At 39.1% G+C, this 24,695-nt stretch overlaps 1 protein-coding gene across 1 annotated transcript; it reads left to right on the plus strand.

Moving 5' to 3' along the window:
* The first annotated feature begins 7,773 nt into the window (after positions 1-7,773).
* LOC109819232 (Plant invertase/pectin methylesterase inhibitor superfamily) lies at positions 7,774-23,498 on the plus strand. The gene is made up of 4 exons (XM_083060064.1): positions 7,774-9,128; positions 9,958-10,551; positions 13,336-13,464; positions 22,803-23,498. Exons 1-4 carry the CDS (start codon positions 8,798-8,800, stop codon positions 23,369-23,371), a joined length of 1,623 nt encoding a protein of 540 aa, XP_082916190.1. The 5' UTR covers positions 7,774-8,797; the 3' UTR covers positions 23,372-23,498.
* The last annotated feature ends 1,197 nt before the right edge of the window (positions 23,499-24,695 follow it).

Below are 24,695 nucleotides of genomic sequence, written 5' to 3' on the forward strand. Positions count from 1 at the left end.
TGTGCAGTTTTTTATTTCAAACAATTGCGGAAATTTAAACATACAACAGTTATTAAAGCCATATAAATAAAGCATGTTTATACAAACAAGGGGTAATGAAGTAATTTTAACTATTATTTGTTAAAATAATCTGTCACTAAATGGGACTGACTCTCGAAGCGTCCCCAGTGGAGTCGCCATCTGTCGCCACCGGCCCGAAACGGGCTTTCGGCATTCGCGAATGATGGTTGGACTCGTTTATTTGTTTAAAAAATATGGTTTGCTAGAATGACTTATTCTCAAACTGAGACCTCGTCAAACGAGCAATTTTATTAAAATGATTCACCAATCCATATTAATCCCAAGCGGGACCCTCCATGGATTAGTGGTTTTCGCAAAAGGAGGGGTTCATGGAGTCGCCACCAATGTTTTACTCAAAACATTGGAAAAAGGGATAAGGCAATTGATTTTATAAATCAACTTCGGCCATTACAACCAGAGTTGGGTAAGGGAGTCGGTTACGCGTGGGGAAGGTGTTAGCACCCCACAGCGCCCCTTTCGGGTTCCCTATGACAGATTATTTCTAAAATAATAGCGCAAAAATTACTAAATTACCCCTATTTATTATAAGCAATTATAAATTAACTATCTACATGATGACAGTTAAATATGCACACAGAAAGCAATAAAAGGAAGGATTTTGAAGAAGAAACCTTTGAAGCGTGCTTTTTATATATTTCGTAAAACTGGGAAGCTTTTTGGCGTTCCCTCGCTCTACAAGCCCGCTCGCTCCCTCCTATAAAATTTTAACTATGGAAATCCGGAGGATTTCCCTTCGACTAGGTTCGATCCTCAAGCAAAATGGCTCGGGGCTCAAGAACTTCGTCAGATCAACTCTCCGAGTGATTTCTAGGGCAGAACACTGCTCAAAAACCCCAGAATACTCAAGGAGAGGGTTGAAACTATGTTCCAAAGTGTGAAATGACGTCCAATTGACGTCATATTTATAGGGAACAGGCCCAATACGGGCTACAGAATCAATACGGCCGTATTGAAATTTTTGAACTTCAATACGGCCGTATTGAGTTCAATACGGCCGTATTGAAGCTCAGAAATTTCAATATGGCCGTATTGAGTTCACTGCGGCTATATTGAAGCTTCAATACGGCCGTATTGATTTCAGTACGGCCGTATTGAAGTTTCAGAAACTTCAATACGCTGTATTGAGTTCACTGCGGCCATATTGAAGCTTCAATACGGCCGTTTTAAGTTTAGTACGGCCGTATTGGGCTTCATTCCCTCCACTTCCTTATTTTAAGCTATTCTAAGACCTCTAGACCTACAGAGAACCCTCCTAGGGCCTTCCAGGAGTCCTTCTGGCTGATCTTCCTTCAGTCTTCGAGAGTCTTCAAGCTTTATTTCCGACCCGGACAATTTTAGGGGTCTACATCTGCGATAATACCCCCTCTCAAATTGGTGGGCGAAAAATATCAAGCACACCAAGCTTGGTTAGGACGTCATGGAAGAACTTTGGAAACAAGGCTTTGGTGAAGAAATCAGCCAACTGGGCTTTGGAAGGTATGGAAGAAGATGCATGAGTCCAACTTGCAACTTTTCTCTGACCAAGTGACAATCCATTTCCAAATGCTTTGTGTGTTCATGAAACACAAGATTGTGTGCTATATGTAAAGCACTTTGGTTGTCACAGAACAACAAATGAGACTTTGACAAGAAAACTCTGAGATCTTGTAGCAAGAAATGAATCCATTGAAGTTCACAAGTGGTAATACTTAGTGCTCTGTACTCTGCCTTAGCAGAAGACCTGGTAACTGTGGGTTATTTCTTGGATCTCCAGCTAATTAGAGCATCTCCAACAAAGAAACAATACCATGTAATTGATCTACGAGTATCCAAACATCTTCCCCAATCCGCATCACAGAAGCCCTTCACTTGAAGTTGAGAATTTCTAGGAAAGAATAACCCAAGACTAGGGGATCCTTTTAAGTATCTCAGTATCCTAGTGGTAGCTTTATAATGAGCCTGTGTTGGGGAATTCATGAATTGGCTGACTTGCTAAGTAGCAAAGGTGATTTCTGGTCGTGTTGTTGTTAAATAGAGCAATCTCCCTACAATTCTATGATAGGAAGGGGCATCTGTATAAGGGGGCTTGTATCTTGTCGGAGATGAATGGATGGGTCTAATGGTGTAGAGGATGGTTTATTGCCTAAGAGAGTTGTATCTGTGAGAAGCTCCAAATAGTATTTCCTTTGGCACATGGAAATTCCAACTGATGAATGAGCAATTTCTAAGCCTAAAAAGTACTTCGAGAGAGTAAGATCTTTTATGCCAAAAGCTACATGTAGACTCCCTTTAACAAAGTCAAACTCAGTTAGACAATCTCCAAACAATAAAACATCATCAACATAGACTAAAAGGCCAGTGAAAGAAGATGCATTATGTTTTAAGAAAAGAGAATGGTATGCAAAAGAGTGAGAGTAGACCAAATTCAGTAGAAAAGTTGATAGCTTCTCAAACCAGTGTCTGCTGGCTTGTTTGAGCCCATATAGAGACTTGGTGAATTTGCAAACTTGATTGGGACTTGTAACAGTCATGCCTTGTGGAAAAGTCATGTAGATATCTTCTTTCAAATCCCCTCAGTGAGTATTACATTCATCCAAGAGAACATCCCTCAACACCATTAGTCTCACCATTGCTTACTAAGTGGTCATTAATTTCCAAAAATAAGTTCAAATTTGTAAATGATTCTTTACCGGCACCTCCTACCTTCGATCCAAAGCCAGGTCCGAAGGTGGAGGTGAAGGTGCTCGTCCACTGCCTGAACCACCACCTCCTCGCCATGGAAATTGAAACCTACATAGCTCTTGAACTTCAAGAGCTCTGATACCATAACAGTAAATGAACCATAGAAGGAAGGAATAATTTGTATAATATTCACTCTTATCAAATGATACAAACGAAAGGATATATATAGCCAACGTATGAAGCAGAAGATGACAAAGGAGAATACAAAAAACGTGCAGCACTGAAAAAAAGAAAATGAAAAATAGAATCTAGTTTGTTACACGAGAGAGAGAAAAAAATATCCATTGTTGAGCATGACTACGTTGAGCATGACTGCATCATACATAGTGCATCGGATGCATATGTATTCACTTATCACCATCACAAGTCATCATTTAAGCTCTACGATAATATGTATGTTGATGATATGTTGCTTGCAACTAATGATCTTAGTCTTCTTCATGAGACTAAGAAGTTTCTCTCTGGTAACTTTGAAATGAAAGATATGGACGAGGCAAGCTATGTGATAGGAATAGAAATATTCCAAGATAGATCACAAGGACTGTTAGGCTTGTCTTAGAAATCATATATCAATAAAGTACTAGAGAGATTCAGGATGGAAAAGTGCTCAACATCACCCATTCCAATTCAAAAAGGAGATAAGTTTAGTCTCACTCAATGTCCTAAAAATGACTTGGAACGAAAACAAATGGAAGCAATTTCGTATGCACCATTTTTTGGGAGTATTATGTATGCTTAGATCTGTACTTGACCAGATATAAGTTTTGAAGCTGGAATGTTAGGAAGATATCAAAGTAATCTGGGAATGGAACATTGGAAAGCTGCAAAGAAAGTTCTGAGATACTTACAGGGAACAAAGTGTCACATGCTTACATATTTGAGGTTTAGTCACCTTGAGGTGATTTGATATTCAGACTCTGATTTTGCTAGATGTGTGGATTCTAGAAAATCCACTCTTGGCTATGTATTTCTTTTAGCTAGAGGAGCAATATCATGGAAAAGTGCAAAACAAATAGTTGTTGCTTCATCGACTATGGAAGCTAAATTTGTAGCATGTTTTGAGGCTACAATTCAGGCTAATTGGTTGTGAAACTTTATTTCAGGGCTTGAAATTGTCGACAGTATTGTTAAGCCACTAAAAATGTATTGTGATAATTCTGCATCAGTATTTTTTTCGAAGAACAACAAGTACTCTAAGGGTGCTAAACATATGGAATTAAAGTACTTTGTCGTGAAGGAGGAAGTAACAAAGAGTGTCAATAGAACATATTAACACAAATCTTATGATAGTTAATCCTTTAACAAAAGGATTACTGCCCAAAACATTTATTGAGCATGTTAAAAATATGGGCATTATTGTTACTAATGATTTTTGAGTATCATGTTTATTTTATGTGATTGACATTTTGAGCTCATTAATGATATGTTTTTAAGTACATGTTTTCTATGGTTTTATGCATATTTGTGTTAGAGTAATGTAAACAAGTGTTATCTTGAATAAAGATATAATGTTGGACCAAGTATGTGCTCCTTATTAATGATCATATTAAGAAGAAGACTTGTTTGTAGTACATGGAAGGGACTATGTCGATTAAACTGATATACAACTGCCATGACTCGAATTAGTTCATATTTTTAATTATGAAATTATGATGAACCCAATGTATAAAATGATTTAGCCATTTTAATGGGCATTATGTTAATTTAATTTATTTATTTATTTGTCCGTTATGAGAAATGTCACATGAGTCAAGTGGAAGAATTTAAGATAATTATGTCTCATGTGAGAAACATGTGATGTATAAAGGGACTAATAAATAAATAATTAAATAATTAGGGAATAAATCATAAATAAACTTAATGGAGCAGTTTTGAGAATAAATTTTATTTGATGGGAATAACAATCTTTAGGGGTTATAAATATCCACTAATGTGAAACAAGGTCTACACCCTTGACAGAAAGTATTCTCTCAAACCCTAGCCATCACGAAAGATAGAGAGGGTAGAAAGAAAAGTCAAAGGGAGTGAAATCTTGGTTCTCTTCTCAAGAAGATCAAAGTACTCTAAGGATCAAGGAGATTTCCATTATGGAGAAAGGTACTCATTTTTCTTATTATCATGTGAGTATCATGAATTTCAAAGATCCTTTAATTTTCTATAATTGATGTATTAGAAAATCATAGAACTTACAATTTGTGTAATGTGAAGAAAATGAACAGTATGTGATGTGCCTAGGGATGAGAAATGAGAATGTATGAGAAATATTGGAATCCTATGATATTGTGAAACATGAGTTATGTGATAAGTGATTAAGTGAACAAGCCTAAGTATAATTTAGCAGTGATGTAAATTGTGAATTGAGAGACTATGTGATTATGCTTTCTATGACCATGCATGAGACTTTATATGTCATTCATCATTTGCATAAATGTATTTTTGTATAATGGGTACAATGTGAAATATGCTATCAAGAAAGGTCCCATGCATTTCTGTAAAAGCTTGGAAATTTCGTGACTTTGGGGACAATTAGGTTTGGGAGCCTCAATCTCGTCACTTCATGTGCATGGGGTGAAACTTAATTGGCATGCACACATAGTTATCCTAATTACATGTCACTGGTGTATTTTCTTTTAGTGTAAAGTGTTGTGATGGTTTGGCCCAGCATGTACTCTTAGATTACTTAACCTTTAGACGGTAATAAAGTGTTTTACTAATGTCACATGCATGTAGTTAGGAGATCGAGTCTTGTCTTTACATGAGCATAACATGCATTTGTATATTGAATTGTGTTATTGATATATGATGACATGTGGTATTGATGGACTCCTTCCACCATGGGAGGACCAAAGACGTCCAAAGTGAAGAGGAGCTCCTTGCCATAGCCAAGATGATGACCTTAAGTGATGGACTTTCCTTCAAGGGTGGAGAAAAGAGAGAATGGGCGTGAGGGGCTAGGTGGGCGATTAGGGAAAAATGAAGGAGAAAGGTGTTTGCAAGGCTCAAGGTTGGCTCACTTCACTAGGCAAGGGTGAAGGCCACTCAAATAACCTAAACTCACTCAAGGAGGAGAGGGGAGGGTTAGGCTGTACGTGTAGACCTAGGTGACTAAGGAGAGGATTTGAGACAAAAATGCTCACTTAAATTCATATATTCCAAAGTGTGTACAAGGTGTTAGGTTAAGGGTATTTATAGGAGTAGGAATGCATCTAGTGTTGCATTTAGGGTTGCATGGCCATGTAATGCAAGCCCAAATGCAAGCTAAATGCAACCTAAATGAACCCTAGATGATGTGTGGGTTCCTTCCTCCTAAAAGACTAAAATACCCTTTGGCTTAAAAATAGAAAAATTGGACTTTGACCTCACAAGTCAAGGTTTAAGTCCTAAAATAAATCCTAAGCTAATTTTCCCCATAATACAAAGGCTAAATGAAAATACATAATAAAATCCTATCATCTAAAGTTCCCCAAAATACAAGGGTAAAAAAGGAAATAAAGCAATAAAATCCTATACTACTCAAAATGGGCTTAGGAGATGGATCAATACTCCACACTCATGATGAGTATGGCTCTAGGCATGGTGTCTCCTTCATCTTCCTCCATTCTCCTAGCCATGGACCTAGTAATGGGTCCCACATGAAGCTCCAAGGGTGGTCCTCCATCAGGTATGATAGGATATGAATGAATGTTTACTGTTACATTGTTATGGATATATTATTGTTGTTTATTATATTATATCATGCTAAATATTTTGTATGAGTGTGACTACCTAATCATTTCCTACACCGATAGCTAGAGTAAAATATGTTCTCGCTCCCCTTTGTCCTTTGTGTCTTTGGTATGTTTATGTAAATGATTTTAAGTTTGAAGGAAATTGAATCGGTGATGAGATTGATCTAATAGGATGTAACATCAGGACTTTAGTATAGAGATTATTTTGTTTTATTTCATTATGGATTTTAGTTTCTTTTCTTGGAAGATGTTTTCGCAACATTTGCTATTCCTTTTAATTGCTTTAGTTGTAGTATTGTTATTTTTGGAAGAGTTTTGAATGTGATATCTTTTACCCTTAGTTTTCAATTAGATGAATTATTTTTCAAACTATTATTTTATGATATTGAATATATGCACATGAGGATAAAGGATGTCTATAACATGAATAAATTTTTTCTATGGTCCCTATAATAAAAAATAAAAAATATTTTTCATTTTTTCATAATTTAAAATCATTTTTTTCTAATATTCATTTTATGAGTTTTATTTTATTTTTAAAGCGTCATATGTTTATATTGTATCACAAATATTTATAGATATACATAAATAATCATTTGATATTTTATTTAATTCATAAGCATGCAATTAACAACTATTGCATCATGTGGTAAGAAAAAAACCAATAATTTCAAATTTTCGGTATGAAAACTAAAATAAAAATTATAAAGATTAATATTAAAATTTATTTATTTTATAAGAATTAAAATAAATTTAACCTTTAAAAATTAGTTAATAATAAAAAATAATGTATTTTTCATTAAAAAAATTAAATATAATTAAGTGACCCGTATTTTTAATTACCATTTATCATAATTAGAATATTTCTCTTTCCTTATATACACTGAAAAAAGAAATTCAAAATTTAAAGAGATAAGATTTCATTAATTGCCCAAACAAAATCCTGTTTTATATGTGGCGTGAATTATTCATACTAAGTTTGCTAGTCAATAATATTAAAGTAAACAACTATTTTAGTTTAGTTGCAAGTGTAGAATTAACGTTGCAATGTAGGTTTTATAACAGAATTGCTATATGGTAAAAACTATTGTAGAGTTTGATTGCTGTGTGGTTAGTTAATCAAGAATTTAAAAAAATGAAAAGAAAGATTTGTCAGCAATATTTATTTAGATTAAATTTTTAATATAAATTAATTTTTAATTACCCATAAAAATTAACTGAATAAATATTTAACATTTTTAAAACTATAATTATTAAAATAATTAAAATATAAAATTACAAAACAGTTTGAGTAAAATTGTCGCTTGAATAAAGCCAGATATTGGATAAATCATTTTATAAAAATAAATAGTTTTCAACTTGTATCAACATCTTGAAAGTTCTTTTGTTTTTTTTTTAAAAAAAAAAGGAATTAAGAACAATTATTTTTCATAAATAATTTATTTTTGAGTAAGCATTCAATCGGCTTGGGTAACACCTAATTAAGGTGCACTTAGATAAATAATTTATTAGAGTATTTATTGAACGAGAGATGATTCATAAACTTGTGTATATAAATATAAAACTGGTGGAAATAAATTAATAGGAACTTATTTTTATTAATTTTATTCTCATAAGTTTTTTTTTTATAAAAAAAAAATAGAAAAGTATCATATATAAGCCGTTTTCACATCTTTAAATAATTGTTTCTAATACTCCTTATATAACTATTTACAGGCTGACTTGCATTAGGCCAACCTCTTACTGTTTAGCTCGAATAGACATAGCATACCACCATTGACAACCCTAAAATAGACCACCAAACAATAATCATCCACAAGTGTTCCATGCTATGAACATGAGAAATTCTATTAATTAATAAAACCAATAAAATGTGAGACATGATTATATTATTATGATGTTTAATTCTATCACAATATCAGCGTAAAAATATTTATATTATTCACTAAAAGTCTTCTTAAATATAGCTTATAAATTAATTATTATAAAATCTAATAATTTTCAAGCATGATAATTTATAATTGGACGAGTGAAAAGCTTCCACATTTATATATTTCAACTAAGTTATTATAATATAACTAAAGTAGTTGTCTGATACGTGTCAAAACATTTATTTATTTAACGCGAAATTATGAGACGTTGTTATTTCTACAATGTACACAAAAAGGTTATCCTTGACATGACGTCAGAATCCTCCTCACATTATAAATAGAGAATTCCTTCGTCTCAAATTTGTCAAATAAGGGATATTCTTTAATACCAGGGTGATGGATAAAACCAACTATTGTTTTTCTTTTCTAAATGTGGGAATGAGAACACAAAAATTGGTGATAACCTTTTCAGTATTAGCATGCGCACTGACGTTGGTCTCTATGTCTGATGCAGTCGTAGGTGGTCACCTAGCTCACGATGAATGCAGTCTTACAAGATACCCCAATCTATGTGCTGAAACCTTGATGGAATTGGGTTCAGGGAATCATAATGTTGATAATGTTGTGGCTCTTGTTAACAAAACCATATTTGAAACCAACTTGCCAAGTTCATATTTTGCAGAATTCAGGACTGAGGATGCTCATCTAGCCCATTCTGTTGTTGCAGGTAACTGATATCTTTCTATACATTTTCATTCAGGTATAATTTAGTATCTTGCCTTTATTTATGAATATTACATTAAATTAAGCTATCGACCAATCAAATCAACTGGTATGAAATGGTTTCGGCTTAATTTATGATGTTGAGTTTAACTTCTAAATATACAATATAAATATTTGAAGGGAGAACTACGTTGTACGTCAATAATAATATATATACTCGGCTCAAACATGTACAACAAAAAAATACCTGCGGTTTATCCCAAAAACAAACCGATCGTTCTTTGTTATCATGCATGTTCAATATAGTTATTTATGACAACAAACAATACTGCAGTCTGCAGTTATTCAATTCTCCATTGCATGTATTATTGAGGAATTGTTTCTATTTTTCAACAGAGAAAATCAACCCAAATTTTACCTTAGAACTGTCCCTTAACACAAGTGGCAGCAAGGGAATTATTAAAACAACGTACATTATCATTCAAATATTGGTTAAAAATTAATATTATATTTATTATAATTTGAAAATTACAGATTTGAATAGGACTAGAATATAAAAGAGACTTATTAAATAAAATATAAGATCAATAAAATTTTCTATAACATTTTTATTTAATATTTTATTTACTATGTGTTAAAACTTATAAATTTTGATAAGACTAAATTATAAAAGAGACTCATTAATTAATAATATACAAGATCACAAAATTTACTATTTTTAATAAATTTTTACTAATAATAACGATAATAATAGAAAGAGTTTTAGAGAGTATAGTTGATATTTCTCCATTTTGAAAGTAGTAACTAATTAACAATGTGTTATGTCCTGATAGACTACTGTGAAGAGCTAATGAGCATGTCACTGAAAAGGCTGGACCAATCCCTTAGAGCACTAACATCGTCCCCTAGAAGAAACTACCATGACATCCAAACATGGCTAAGTGCTTCTCTAACCTTCCAACAATCATGCAAAGACCATGTACATGCACACACCACAGTCTTCTCAGCAGATAACCTTTTGCAAAAGATGTTCAACAAAATGGACTATCTTTCTCAACTGGGAAGCAACTCATTGGCTCTTGTAAACATGATGAGCACAACATCAAACCACAAACTTAATGAAAAGGAGCAAGAATTTCCTCATTGGGTATCAACTAAAGGACGAAAACTGCTTCAAGGAGGCACCATAAAAGCAAATGCAGTAGTAGCACAAGATGGCTCAGGAAACTACAAAACGGTTTCTGAGGCCATTGAGGCTGCTTCAGGAGCAAGGTTTGTGATTTATGTTAAGAAAGGGGTTTATAAGGAGAAGATTCGCACCAACAAGGATGGTATCACGTTGATTGGAGATGGAAAATACTCTACTCTTATTGTTGGCGATGACAGCGTTGCCAAGGGTGCCAGCATGCCTGACACCGCCACATTTAGTTAGTTCTCTTCCTCTCTAACTCTCACTTTCCTCGTACTTACTCTATCATGAATTGTAAATAAATAAAAATAATTAATTTTAGATAGATTAAAAAGTTTATTAAATACATTTTTAATTTTCACTATTTCATATAAAATATATACTACATTTTCTAAAATAACTTGTTATTATCATGATATAGTGTTCTTATTTATTATTATGTGAGTATATTTGAATTAAGTACGTTAATTTTATTAAAATTTGTTTATATTTCAGTTAAAAAATTTTAAACATTTTTTTAATATATAAATCCAAAAAGAAGTATCATATAAACTATAAAGTGTTTATAAATATAAAAATTCAAGATCAAAATATGGCTTTTTCACTAAATGTGACATTTGTAACTAGTTGGTCCTCAATTGTTAAAGCCACCCTTTGAGATTATCTTTGAGCTCTAGCATATCTTGTGTTGTGGTCTATAATATATATCTTATAATAAAATTCATTTTTCTTATAAGAAAATTGGGCATATAATAATAATTTAGAAAATGATGGATCGACACTCTTATGCTACTTTCCACCTAAAAAGATAAAGAAATATATAAGAGAAAAAAACAATTAAGCGTATTTACTAGGTGATACAATGATATAGAAAAAAGAGATACAACAACTATAAGAAAAAAAAATGAAAAGTGTTAATAAATTGTTAATAATGGAGAAGTTCTCGGATATCGTTAGTCTAATAGTTTTGTCATTTATGTGATGATTTTAATTTTAACGTGTAATTTGATATCATAATATATAATTAAAAAATTGTTACAAATAGATGATTAATTTAGTAGTACTTATAGCCCTAGACAACTATAATTATATCTATATATATAGCATTACGTACTCTAATAATTTTTTCATTTATGCGATGGTGTTAATTTTAACAACTAATTTGATATCACAATATATAATTGAAAAACCTTTGTTACAAATTGTTGATTACATAAGAAAAATGTTAACAAGTGTTTTAAAGGAACAGGTTAGTATATCCCATCAAGCGTAACCTATATGCAAGTAAGTTTGAATAGCTCGTAAATCATCCTTTTATAAATTAAACATAAACTTTTATTTTGCATAAGAACCTTTTTAGAAAAATTTTGTCGAAAAAAAGATTTTTAAATTTTTTTAACTTATATAATTTAATTTTTATTTATTAATTAAGTTTTAATATTTTAAAATAAATCATCAATAAACAAAAATAATACATTACTATAATATATATAAATTATTTATCATAAATTTAAAATATAATTTATATATTTAAAAGTATTATATATATAATTTATCATAAATTTTAATTACATTTAATAAATATTTAATATCTACCTTACGCATACTAAAATGTTTTTTTTTGGCATATTTACTTTAAATGCTCCCAAACAGCATAAAGAAATTTTTATACAGAATAATCCATATATGTACATATTAAAAACTAAAAAGAATTATATATATATATAATATTTAATATGTATATTTTAAATAAAAATATTTTTTTTTTCAAAGTACTTGTTGAGGTTCACTTAAACATAAAGTGCACAATATTCTGTATAAAAAAGTGTAATAGTCATAATAGAATGATTAGTGACAAATGTATCGACAAGGGGGTCTAGGGAATTGATGAACTAGCAGCATTTTATTGGTCTGAATTCATTGCGATGATGCCGAGTGTCGATACATTGATAGCAACAGCTCGATCAACCAAATAACTAAAATATTTTCACGATTGGATGCTTCATATTTAAGTCTTGAATATATTTAAGTCAATGACTCACATGATTAGACTTTTCCCACATGTGCAAATTTTTGGTTCATTGAGTTAAAAACAAATTTATTAGTTGAGCATAATGGATGAACAAAAATACTTACCCGGTTACCCCTCTACTGTCTCTTTCATCTCATTTTTAAATATACTAGTTTTATTGCTCACAAATGTACTAAGAACATTGAACAGCATTTTCCAACATTTTATTATCTTTTTCATTAGTAACTTTTATCGAATCACTTTTATATATTTTTCACTTTTTTTTTCTATTTTTTTTTTTATCTAACTAGAGGTTGAGTATGACCTAATATTCAATTTGTTAACCTGATTTAACCTATTCCAAAATTAATATATCTTAATAAAATTTGAACTTTAAATTAAATCTAATACTTTTTAGAATAAGTTCAAATTACATTTCGAATCGTGTAACTCGATTTAACATATAACATTTTCTTATAAAATGTAAGTATTTTTTAATTATTATGCATTTATTAAAAATTTAATAATACATTTCATAACATGATAATATAATGTAATTGTTTATTTTAATATATATATGGTAAATTATACCTTAATTTAAATTTTATATTTATTATTTAATTATACATAATATAATATAACAAAGTTAAATAAACTAAATCTTGTTGTATACGTATTTCTGAAGTCTTGATCGGATTAAATTTAAATTTTAAAAAATGGTCCAAACAAAATTCCTGAGTCGAATTTAGACAAAGATAAGCATGTCGAACTTGACCATGCTCACCCATATATCTACTTACACCACCGAATGAATTTAGCTCTGTTGTTTAACAATGTGTGAATAATTGTAAATTTGTAATCTTTTAATACCGTATTGGATTCCTACCATGAAAAAAACAATATCGTCCTCCCATTATCAACGAAAGCATCATGTTTCATTTTCTAAACTTTTTTCCAATATCATACTGATAACTGAGTAACTGACACCAATTAACTTCGTTTCCTTCCCAGCAATCACAGGCGATGGGTTCTTCGCACGAGACATTGGATTCCAAAACAACGCAGGTCCCGAGGGCCAACAAGCCATAGCACTAAACATAGTTTCCGATCATTCTGTCCTCTACAGATGCAGCATAGCAGGTAGCACTATTTTGAACTAAAATACGCATGATTGGATGCAGCATAGCAGGTAGCCTATTTTGAACTAACATACGCATTGAAAGTGTAATTTCTTAAAATAAAATGTATTTTTCTGACAATTTATAAAACTTTCATACAATTTTTTAAGTATAATTAGTATTATTATTTTTATATTAAAATTAAAGTTTTATCTCAATAACATATATATAAATATGACATGTATTAAATGAAAATACATATTATAAAGATAAAATTTTAATATTAATATTTAAAAAATAATATCAACCACAATTAAATAACGTCACACTAATACATCATGTTCTTACCGGAATTTGGCCGTAGAGGTGAACCGTCCAGTAAGATCGGTGAGCCTCCTTTGCTTGATGTATTGGTGTTCCAAGATAGGGGAGATACCTGCAAAAGAGACTCTGATGCCAAAGTTAGAGTTTGTATGAATAATAGTCTCGTATATATAATGCACGTACCTTGAAGTGATTTAGGTTTGTCTTGGGCCTTGGGCCTGAGATAGGATACGTTGTGATGTAATTAGATGAGGGAGCCCGTCTGGGGCGGGATCCCGAGTTTCAGTTGTGATTTGCTCGAATACTGGGCTGATACTAGACAACTAGTTGTCCGGGGTCGCCCCGCGTTGATAACCCGAGCTCGGAGCCCGGTTGCGAAGTACGGATAGTACACTAGCCCCCCGAGCTCTGAAGGCCGTAGGTCGAGGAGTTAAGACCGGGCTCGCTAGAGGGGAGTGGCTTTTCGCATACGTTATCTGAAGGTCTGCCATGTGTCATAGCTGTTCATTTCCCGGAAACGTGCGCGTGGCGCATTAAGGGAAATGACGGTTATGCAATGATGATTTGCAATTAATGTGTCGTCAGGCGTGCCCCCATGGCCGACACGTGGCCTGACCGTTTTGAATTTGGGGAGAGGTTTTTCTTTTTCTCGCGCCTCTTCCCCTCTGCTCTCCATCTCTGTTTTCTCCGTCTTTCTTGTGCTTCTTTGAGTTTTCTTGTTCTTCTTGATGGCTGGTGGTCGTGGCGCCGGCTCTTCCGCCCCTGTTAGGGGCAAGGCACGTGGTAAAGCGGTGGTTACCGGAAGGGGCGCTGCTGAGGGAAAAGAGATGCCTCCGCCCAGGGACTCGGAGTCAGGCGTTCTTGGCTATAATTGGGTAAAACGTGAAATGGCCAAGGTCGCGAGCGTTTTTGATTCGACTTTGGAGGTTGATGCGCTCTGGGAGACGCATAGGATTTGTGACCCCTCTATCTCTCAAATGATCCGGTTGGAGCCCTGTCCGGCTGGTGAAGGTGTGTATATGAAGAGGTCTGCTGGTCCCCCCTCCTTTTATGTATATCAAAGTTTTTTCAGGGACCTGGGTGTCTGCCTTCCTTTTACGCAGTTCGAATGTGACTTTTTGAACTACGTTAATGCGGCTCCCAGTCAGCTGCATCCCAACAGTTGGGGCTTTTTGAGGGCGTTTCAGGTTTCATGCGCGGTTCTAGGGATGGAGGTGTCCCTTCGGGTTTTTCTTTTTTTCTACCAGTTGAAGGCGGGCGCTCCGCCGTATGGCGTCCTTTCTTTGAATGGGGGTAAGGATGGGGGTTTATTTACTCCTTACTCCCAATCTTATAAAAATTATAGGCAAGTATTTTTCCGGGTTACCTTTGTTGATGTCGACCCTTTGGAGGACGGGGGGTTCTATTTTGGCGGGCTGCCGAGGTTCCCCTTCTATTGGTGCCCTGACCCGTCTGGGTTTCATGGGGTGGACCAGTTGCAGTTGACGCCTTCAGAGGCGGCCATCGTCGAGGCTTTGAAGGCGCTTCCTCGCCCGCTAGACTGCAAGCTCATCATGTTGCTCGAGCGTTCGGCGCACAGGGAAAAGGGTTTGGAGGGTGAGTATCTGGTACTTCTTTTACGCGTTAGGGTTTTGTGCTTGCTGACGTGCTTTGTCCTTCGCTTTCAGGTATTGTGGGAAAGGACTTGTGGCGCGATTTGAAGCAACGCTATAATGTCGTTGAGCTTGAGGCTCCTAGGACCTAGGGGGAGGAGGAGGTCTCTCCCCTGAAGGTTAATCGGAAGAGGAAGAGGGTCCCAAGGGAGGTTGGGGGGACCTCTGCTTCTCGCGATATGGAGGAGGTTGTTGCCAGGGCCGCCGGCGTTGAGGTGGCGGGCTTGTCTGGGAGTCCTCTGCCTGAGAGGGGCACTCAGGTGGTTTCCCAGGGGGCGGTGACAGCTGCCGAGCCTCTCGTCCGTCCTGCTGGGGCGTCTACCCGGGCTCCTGAGCGAGTGGCTGGGGTCGCTATGGTGAGTGCCTCGCTTGATTATTTGCTTTCTCTTTTTATGCTCTCTTTCCCGTCTTTCTAAGTTGGGATTGTTTATTGTAGGTGGAGGCTGTTGCCGAGTCAGCCTCCCGGGCTGCTGGTCAAGTCGGCCTGGCTTTCGGGGCGGTGGCTCCGACCGTCGGACAAGTTGCCCCAGCTGTTGAGGTAAGCAGCGTGTGTTTGCGATCTTTTGATGCGCTATTCCCCGGGTTGTTTATTGTCTTGCGGGGCTTATGCCTCTTCCTATACTTGTTTTGCAGGCGGGCAGGACCACCGAGGTTTTGAAGGTTCCGAGGTCGACGGTGGCAGGGGTCGATGTCCCTAGGACAGAGCCGGGGGCTTTTGCCTCTGTTTCGGCCGGCCCTCGTGAGGAGGGTCCTAGTTTTGGGGTTCCGGCCTCTGCTCCGACGGTGAGGGGGCCTCCAAAACGTCCCTACCTTGCTTATCACTACGCGCAGGAAGGCGCTCCGACGCGATTGGAGCATTTGAGTGCGTCGGAGGAGATTGACTCCCTGTGGAGCGCTTCATTGACACTTGAGAAGTTTTTTCCTAGGGGGTCACTGAGCGCGGCCGACCAGGCGATGCTCGAGTCCGCCGTGCCCATGTGGAGTTTTGATGCCGCTCAGATCTTCCTACAGAGGGGCACAACCATTGTGGATCACTGGAAGCACAAGTGGTCCAGGCAGCAGGAAGATCTGGCGAAGCTGAAAGGCCGAGTGCAGCCCCTGGTGGAGGAGAACAAAGTTTTGGTCGCCACCCTGGCTGAGCCGAAGATGCAGGGGGCTGAGCTCCAGGCGACCCGGGGGGATCTCGCCGAGGTCCGGAAGTCGTTGGAGGCCGCCTTGCGCTCTAATGAGGGTTATGCGAGCCAGGTTCGCTCCTTGGAAGAGGAGGTAGCATTTTTGAAGGGCGAGCTGGTATCCGTAACTGAGGAGTGTCTTCGTGACGAAGTGGTTCTCAGTAGTAAGGAGGAAGAGGTGGCCGCCCAGAGGGTAAGTCTTTTGGCTTTGGAGGCCGAGAATGCGGCGTTGAAGAGGAGACTTGAGGAAATCGAGCATTTTGTTGTGGTGGAACATAAGAGAGGTTTCCTCAAGGCTGCTCGTCAGGCTAGATTCCTCACGCCGGGGTTCGACTTTTCCGGTATGCATTTGGAAAAGGTTGTTCGCTTCGGGCGGTTAGTCTGGGAGGACGACGTCGAGGAGAGTTCTAGCGACAACGCCTCTGTATAGGACAATTTTGTTGTGTTTGTTTGGTTTATTATTATTTGTGTATTTGTATTCATGTGTGAATCATGACTTTTGTATATATGAGTTTTGCGCCTGTGCTTGGTTTGGGTTATTCTCGAGGTTTAGGGCACGCGTTCGGTGCCCATTGCATAGGTGTTGGTACTTTATTTTGAATTCGTTCTCGACTTCCGCTAATTGTAACAAGGTTCATTTTCGACCTCTAATGAGCGTGTCGGGGTTCGTTCTCAACCTTTGGTAATCATGGTGAGGTTCGTTTTCGACCTCTAATAAACGTAACGAGGTTCGTTTTCGACCTCTAATGGGCATGACGAGGTTCGTTCTCGACCTTTAGTAATGATGGTGAGGTTCGTTCTCGACTTCTAATAAGTGAGACGAGGTTCATTTTCGACCTCTAATAAACGTAACGAGGTTCGTTTCGACCTCTAATGGGCATGACGAGGTTCGCTTTCGACCTTTAGTAATGATGGTGAGGTTCGTTCTCGACCTCTAATAAGTGGGACGAGGTTCGTTTTCGACCTCTAATAAACGTAACGAGGTGTTGAAAGTAATTGAGTGGGAGTAAAAAAGAAGAGAAGGGGTGAGCCATTTTATTGACAAAAGATGTGTGCCTCGTTAAAAACCCTCTCAGTCAAAATCTCTTTTTTCTGAGGTGGGAAAAGAGTACACCGCTTATTTATACAAGACTTAGCTGAAGTAAAACTTGAGATGCGTGGCATTCCAAGTTCGCGGTACGGGCTTTCCGCTGAGCTCCTCTAGTCGGTAGGCTCCATTTTCCAGGTCTTCTGCAACTCGGAATGGGCCGCCCCAAGTGGGTGCGAGCTTCCCGTCTGACATGTCTTTTCGTGCTTCGCCTAGTAGTCGCCATACCAGGTCGCCCGCTCGGAAGGAGCGGGGTCTCACCCGGGAGTTGTATCGCCGGGAAGCTCGGAGCTTGTAGGCCTCTTCATGGATTTGGGCTTCGTCTCTGAGCTCGTCCACCAAGTCGAGGTCGGCTGCCAGCTCTTGGGCGTTCTACTCGCTATTGAAGACTTGGCGTCGGTGGGACGCTTTTCCGACTTCAACTGGGATCATTGCGTCGGCTCCGTAAGTTAGCCTGTAAGGTGTTTCTTGTGTGGTTGACTGGGGGGTGCAGTGATATGCCCGGAGGATGCTGGGGAGCATGTCGGGCCACTAACCTTTTGCGTTCCCAAGCCATTTTTTAAGCTCTCGGAGGATGACCTTGTTGGCCGCTTCGGCCTGGCCGTTGGTTTGGGGGTGTTCCACTGAGGTTGGGAGATGCTTGATTCCGAGCTCTCGGAGGAAGTTCTCGAATTCTTCTGCGATGAACTGTCGTCCGTTGTCGGTGATGATGGTGTGGGGATCCCGAACCTGCAGACAATGTTCTTCCAGGTGAATTTCCGCACGTTCTCAGTGGTGATTTTGGCGAGTGGGCACACCTCAATCCACTTGGTGAAATAGTCGATTGCCACTAGGAGGAATTTTAGCTGACCCTTCGCGGGGGGGAATGGCCCGAGAATGTCCATTCCCCACTGGGAGAAAGGCCACGCTGACATCATGTGGTGAAGGGCTTCGGGGGGTTGTCGGTGTGCGTTGCCGAATTGTTGGCACTCTTTGCATTTTTGGATGTAATTTTGGCAATCCGACTTCAGAGTGGGCCAGTAGTATCCAGCTCGGAGTACCCTGGTTGCCATTGAGCGTGCTCCGGAATGCATTCCACATATCCCCTGATGGATTTGTCTGACGACGTAGGCTGCTTGAGACGTGGTCAAGCACTTGAGCAGTGGGGTGGAAATCCCTCGCTTGAATAATTCGTCATCGATGATGATGAACTTGGCTGATCTCATTCTCACCCTTCGTGCCTCGTCTTTATTTTTGGGCAGGGTCCCCTCTTTCAGGTAGTTCCAGATGTCTGCCATCCACCCCAGTTCTTCATTGTCACTGACATTGACGATTTTGTCGTCCAGGCTGGGTGAGTGCAGGGTTTCCTGGATGATGGTTCGGTGTTGACCGGGCCTTTTGGTACTAACGAGTTTTGATAGGAGGTCTGCTCTGGCATTTTGTTCTCGCGGTACGTGTTTTATGGAGAATTCGTCAAAATACGAGATCTGTCGGGATGCGGTGTGGAAGTACCGCTATAGAAAGGTGTCTTTTGCCTAGTATGTCCCACTAAGCTGTTCCACCATGAGCTTCGAGTCGCTGTTGCAGTTCACCCTTCGAGCTCCGAGATCGTGGGCTAACCTCAATCCGGCGAGGAGCGCCTCGTACTCTGCCTGGTTATTGGTCACTTTGAAGCCGAACTTGAGGGATTGCTCCAGGGTGACTTGGTTTGGCCCTTCCAGAATGATGCCTGCACCCCCACCTTTAGAGTTGGAGGACCCGTCAACATGTAGAGTCCATGCCTGGGATTCCTCAGTAGTAGCTGGCGTGAGCTCGGCTACGAAGTCGGCTAAGCATTGGGCCTTTAGGGGTCCGCAAATTTCGTACTAGATGCCGAACTCGGAAAGTTCTATCGACTAGGCAATCATGCGTCCGGCGAGCTCAGGTTTTCGTAGAATTTGTTTGATGGGGTAGTCGGTTTTGACTACCACCTGGTGGCTCTGGAAGTAGGGTCGGAGCCGCCGGGCTGCGGTGACCAGTGCCAACGCCAGCTTCTCAATCATTTGGTATCTTCTTTCCGCGTCTTGGAGGACTCGGCTAATGAAGTAAATAGGCGTCTGTATCTTTTGGTGTTCTTGTACGATGACGGCGCTGATGGCGTTTTCTGCCACTGCCAAGTAGAGAAGGAGGTCGGTGTTGTGATCTGGCCTCTGTAAGACTGGCGGAGTTGTGAGGATGTTTTTGAAACTTTGGAAAGCTTCTTCGCACTGATCTGTCCATAGGAAGTTTTTTGGCTTCTTTAGCAGGGTGAAGATTGGCCCCGCCTTCTCCGCGAGTTTGGGGATGAAGCGGGATAGCGAGACTAGCCGTCCGGCCAGGCGTTGGACCTCTTTTACCGTTTGTGGGCTTTGCATCTGTATGATGGCTCTGCACTTCTCGGGGTTGGCCTCGATTCCTCTGCTGGTGATCATGAAGCCGAGGAACTTACCCCCCTAGACGCCGAAGACACACTTCTCCGGGTTGAGGCGCATGTTGTGCTTCCTGATCTGGGCGAACACCTCGGCTAGGTCGGCAGCGTGGTCCGTTGCTGAGATGGTTTTAACCACCATGTCGTGCACATAAACTTCCATATTTCACCCAATCTGGTGGTGGAATACCTTGTCCATCAGCCGCTGGTAAGTTGCTCCCGTATTTTTGAGGCCGAAGGGCATCACCCGGTAACAGTAGTTGGCGTGGTCGGTGATGAAGGACGTGTGCACTTCATCAGGCGGGTACATCATTATCTGGTTGTACCCGGAATAAGCGTCAAGGAAGCTGAGGAGGGCATGTCCGGAGGCTCCGTCGACTAACCTGTCGATGCTCGACAAGGGATATGAGTCCTTGGGGCATGCTTTGTTGAGGTCGGTATAGTCGACGCACATACGCCACTTTCCTGAGTTCTTCTTTACTAGGACCACGTTTGCCAGCCATGTAGTGTACCTGACTTCGCGGATGAAGCCGGCGTTGAGCAATTTCTGCGTTTCGATGATGATGGCTTCCCGTCTTTCGCCGCCGACCTTCCTCTTTCTCTGGGCGACTGGTTTTGCCTCCTTGTGTATTGCTAACCTGTGGCAGATGAAGTCGGCGTCTATGTCGGGCATGTCAGCGCTAGACCAGGTGAAGAGGTCGGCGTTCTTGAGGATCTCCGCTTGGAGTTGTTGTCGTAGTTCGGGGGTTAGTTGCCTGCTGATCTTTGTGGTTTATCCGGGGAGTTTCCCGATTTGAAGGTCGTTGAGCTCATCGACGGGGCTGGGTCATTCATCATGAGCGTCGGATCTCGGGTCGAGATCGGTGATTTCTTCGTGGTCGGTGTGAGCCAGAGCGGTAAGATCGCTCTTGCGCTGTTCGCCAAGTGAGGCGGTTTCCAGGCTTTCTGCGTAGCATTGTCGCGCTACCTGCTGATTTGCTCTGATGGAGATGATCTTCCCATCGTGCGCTGGAAATTTCATGGTGAGGTGCGGGGTGGACACCACCGCCCCGAGTTGATTTAGGGTTGGCCTGCCGATGATGACGTTATAGGAGGTGTCGGCTTCCACGAGTAGGTATCGAACCAGGACCTGTCTGGAAACCGGGGATGCTCCGAAAGTCGTCAGTAGGTCTACATATCCCCGAGTGTGAATGCTTTTCCCTGCAAAACCAACTAGAGGTTCGGTATGGGATTGTATGAGAGAGTGAGGGATGTCTAGCCTGAGGAATGTTGGCCAGTATAGGATGTTGGCCGAGCTTCCTTGGTCGACCAAGGTCTTGCGAACTTCCCAATTGGCCAATGCCACCGCTATGACCATGGGATCGTCTTGATTTGGGCTGACCCCGACATAGTCGTCGTCGGTGAAAGTGATCACTGGCGAGTTCTGGCGTGAAGCGTAGGTGGCGGAGTGTATGCGGTTGACCTTGCGCAGGTGTTTTTTCCGGGCCGAGCTGCTGGCGCTGCCTCCTGCGAAGCCTCCTGCGATCGTACCGACTAGTCGGTTTAGGGGGGTTGACCCTGCTTCCTGGCCTTCCTCATCTCGTGCTGCCCCGCCGGGGTCGAGTTGAGAGTTGGAGGGGTGGTCAAGGTGCCGCCGTCGGGGCTGAATGCGAATCTTTTTGTTTTCCTGATGAGTGTCGCTCTCGTGCGGAGGTTGTTCGAAGTGGTGTCGAGGGAGCTGGGCGCGAATGCGCTCATTCTCGGCACGTAACGCTGCGAGGTCTGCTTCATTAGCGGTCCGCACCGCTGCAAGGTCGTTTTCGTGTTGGATGCGCATATTTTGAAGGTCGGCGTCGTGCTGTTGTCGCATCTGCTCGACTTGGTCGATCAGCCGCCTTAGGGTTGCAGCGTTGCTGTCCATGGTGATTGAGTGGCTTGCGTCGTCTGTCGTTCGTCTAATATGGCTTCTAGTAGAAACCATGCAGGTGGACGATAAGAGCTGTCTTGATCGGCCCCACGGTGGGCGCCAAATGTTCTTACTGGAATTTGGCCGTAGAGGTGACCCGTCCAGTAAGATCGGTGAGCCTCCTTTGCTTGATGTATTGGTGCTCCAAGATGCGGGAGATACCTGCAAAAGAGACTCCGATGCCAAAGTTAGGATTTGTATGAATAATAGTCTCGTATATATAATGCACGTACCTTGAAATGATTTAGGTTTGTCTTGGGCCTTGGGCCTGAGATAGGATATGTTGTGATGTAATTAGATGAGGGAGCCCGTCTGGGGCGGGATCCCGGGTTTCAATTGTGATTTGCTCAAATACCGGGCTGATACCAGACAACTAGTTGTCCGGGGTCGCCCCGCGTTGATAACCCGAGCTCGGAGCCCGGTTGCGAAGTACGGATAGTACACATCATATTAATATACATTTACTTATACTATTAAAATAAACCTTCAATTTTGATTGAAAATAACATCAAGTGTAATTAAAGAAATGTACTTTAAACAATTCTAATGGAAGAATAATACCCATCACTCCTAAATAATTATATACATATCATACCAATACACTCCTAAATAATTATACACATTTATGGACACCATGCACATAAATTTGCAATGGTGATAAGATGAACTACACTTAAGGAAATCTACTTTACGTTTTGTCGCAACTAAACATGCCCTAAACTATAAAAAAGTGTACTAAATTAAACCATTAGCAGGATACCAAGACACCCTCTACGCCCACGCCCTCCGTCACTTCTACAGAGAATGCGACATCCACGGCACCATCGACTTCATCTTCGGCAACGCCGCCGCACTCTTCCAATCATGCACCCTCCTCCTCCGCCGCCCCCACGGCGGCGCCTACAACGTCATTCTGGCAAACGGAAGAACCGACGGCGGACAGAACACGGGCTTCTCCGTCCACAAGTGCCGCATAGCGCCGAGCGCGGAGTTCTCCGGCGTGAAGCGGTCCCATAGGTGGTTCCTAGGGAGGCCCTGGAAGGAGTACTCGAGGGCGGTGGTGATGCAGAGTGCCATCGACGATGCTGTGGCTCCGACGGGGTGGGTGGAGTGGCCAGGGTGTGGAAGCTCCGTGTTGAGGACTTTGTACTTTGCGGAGTACGGTAACGAAGGAGGTGGTGCTGGAACTAGCAAGAGGGTGCAGTGGCCGGGTTTTCGTGTTCTTGGGGCTCAAGAGGCTCTCAAGTTCACTGTTGCTACCTTCATCGCTGGAAATTCCTGGATTCCCTCCACTGGGGTTGCTTTCATTTCGGGGCTTAATTGAAAAACAAATGTATCATATTAATTGAAGAACCTATTATTGCTTGTATGAAATATGGATTTGTGAGTTGCTAGCATTCACTTCAAAGCATGTGTATACGTTTCTGAATAAAATTGTGTGTTGATGTATATAATATGCTAATAATAATTATAGTAGGATCAAATTATAGTAAACTCTTATTTGTTTAGTCATATATATATATATATATATATATATATATATATATATATATATATATATTCATTTAGTTATATTATTGTGATAACGTATTTATCAACTTTATTAACATTTAATTTTTTTAACGAACTTGATTAATAAACTATTGGGTGAGGTCACAACCAACATAAATTTTCCTTCTAAAATACATGGTGATTGACAATCCAAAACTGTTTTACTATGTTAATTAATACATAACTTTTTTTATCATTTAATTATTAAATACACTATAGGAATGTAATAAAAAAAATATAATTATATATGTCATAACTAAAGTAACCACACTTAATTAGTGATTAGTAATGTATATATTATTTATATTATTACATATATATATATAATACTTAATTATTAGGATTCACTTAATGGTGAGGTTGGAGTCAAGGACAGAGTTATACTTAAGTGTTAGGAGATCAATTTTTTCGAACAAATATAAATGTATCAAATTTCTTGTATAATATCCAAATATCAATTATATTTAATATTTTATTAAAATATAATATATATATATATATATATATATAAGGCATATTAAATATTTTTTCCTTAAAGACTTGATATAATTAATATCAATCATCAATTTTAAAATGTTTCGCACATTAAAAGAAGTTTGAACGAATTGAATATTAAAAGAGGAGAATTAAATGGTAAAATTTGGTTGTAAAATATAAGAAGTAGAGGAAGAGAAAATAACTTAAAATATTCCAAGATCGACATTTTTAAACAAAATACCACACAAAGCATATTGGTACGGTTAACAATAAAAAAAACATCATAGCTGATTTCTTATTCTTTAACATTTCTTCAAGAAATAAGATGGAAACAAAACAAAGGTCCTTCAATATGAGCTTCTTCATGGCTTTCACGAGGACATCATTGTGGAAGGTTTATAAGCTAGAGTTGTATATTAGAAAATTTTTTAGCTCTACGTCAACTAAAATTAAGTTAAACAAAGAGTTTATAAGTAGTAATTATTCGGTATATGGGGATTGTTTACAAGTCTAAAGTGTAAATTGTATCATTTTCTATGGCTATATTATAAAGAATAAATAAGAGAACACACACTTAAATGAAAACAGACTAGATTTCATGGAATCGTTGGTGGTGTGAG

This window comes from Cajanus cajan, chromosome 1 (assembly GCF_000230855.2).
Source record: "Cajanus cajan strain Asha chromosome 1, NIPB_CcT2T_4, whole genome shotgun sequence".
Taxonomy (NCBI): domain Eukaryota; kingdom Viridiplantae; phylum Streptophyta; class Magnoliopsida; order Fabales; family Fabaceae; genus Cajanus; species Cajanus cajan.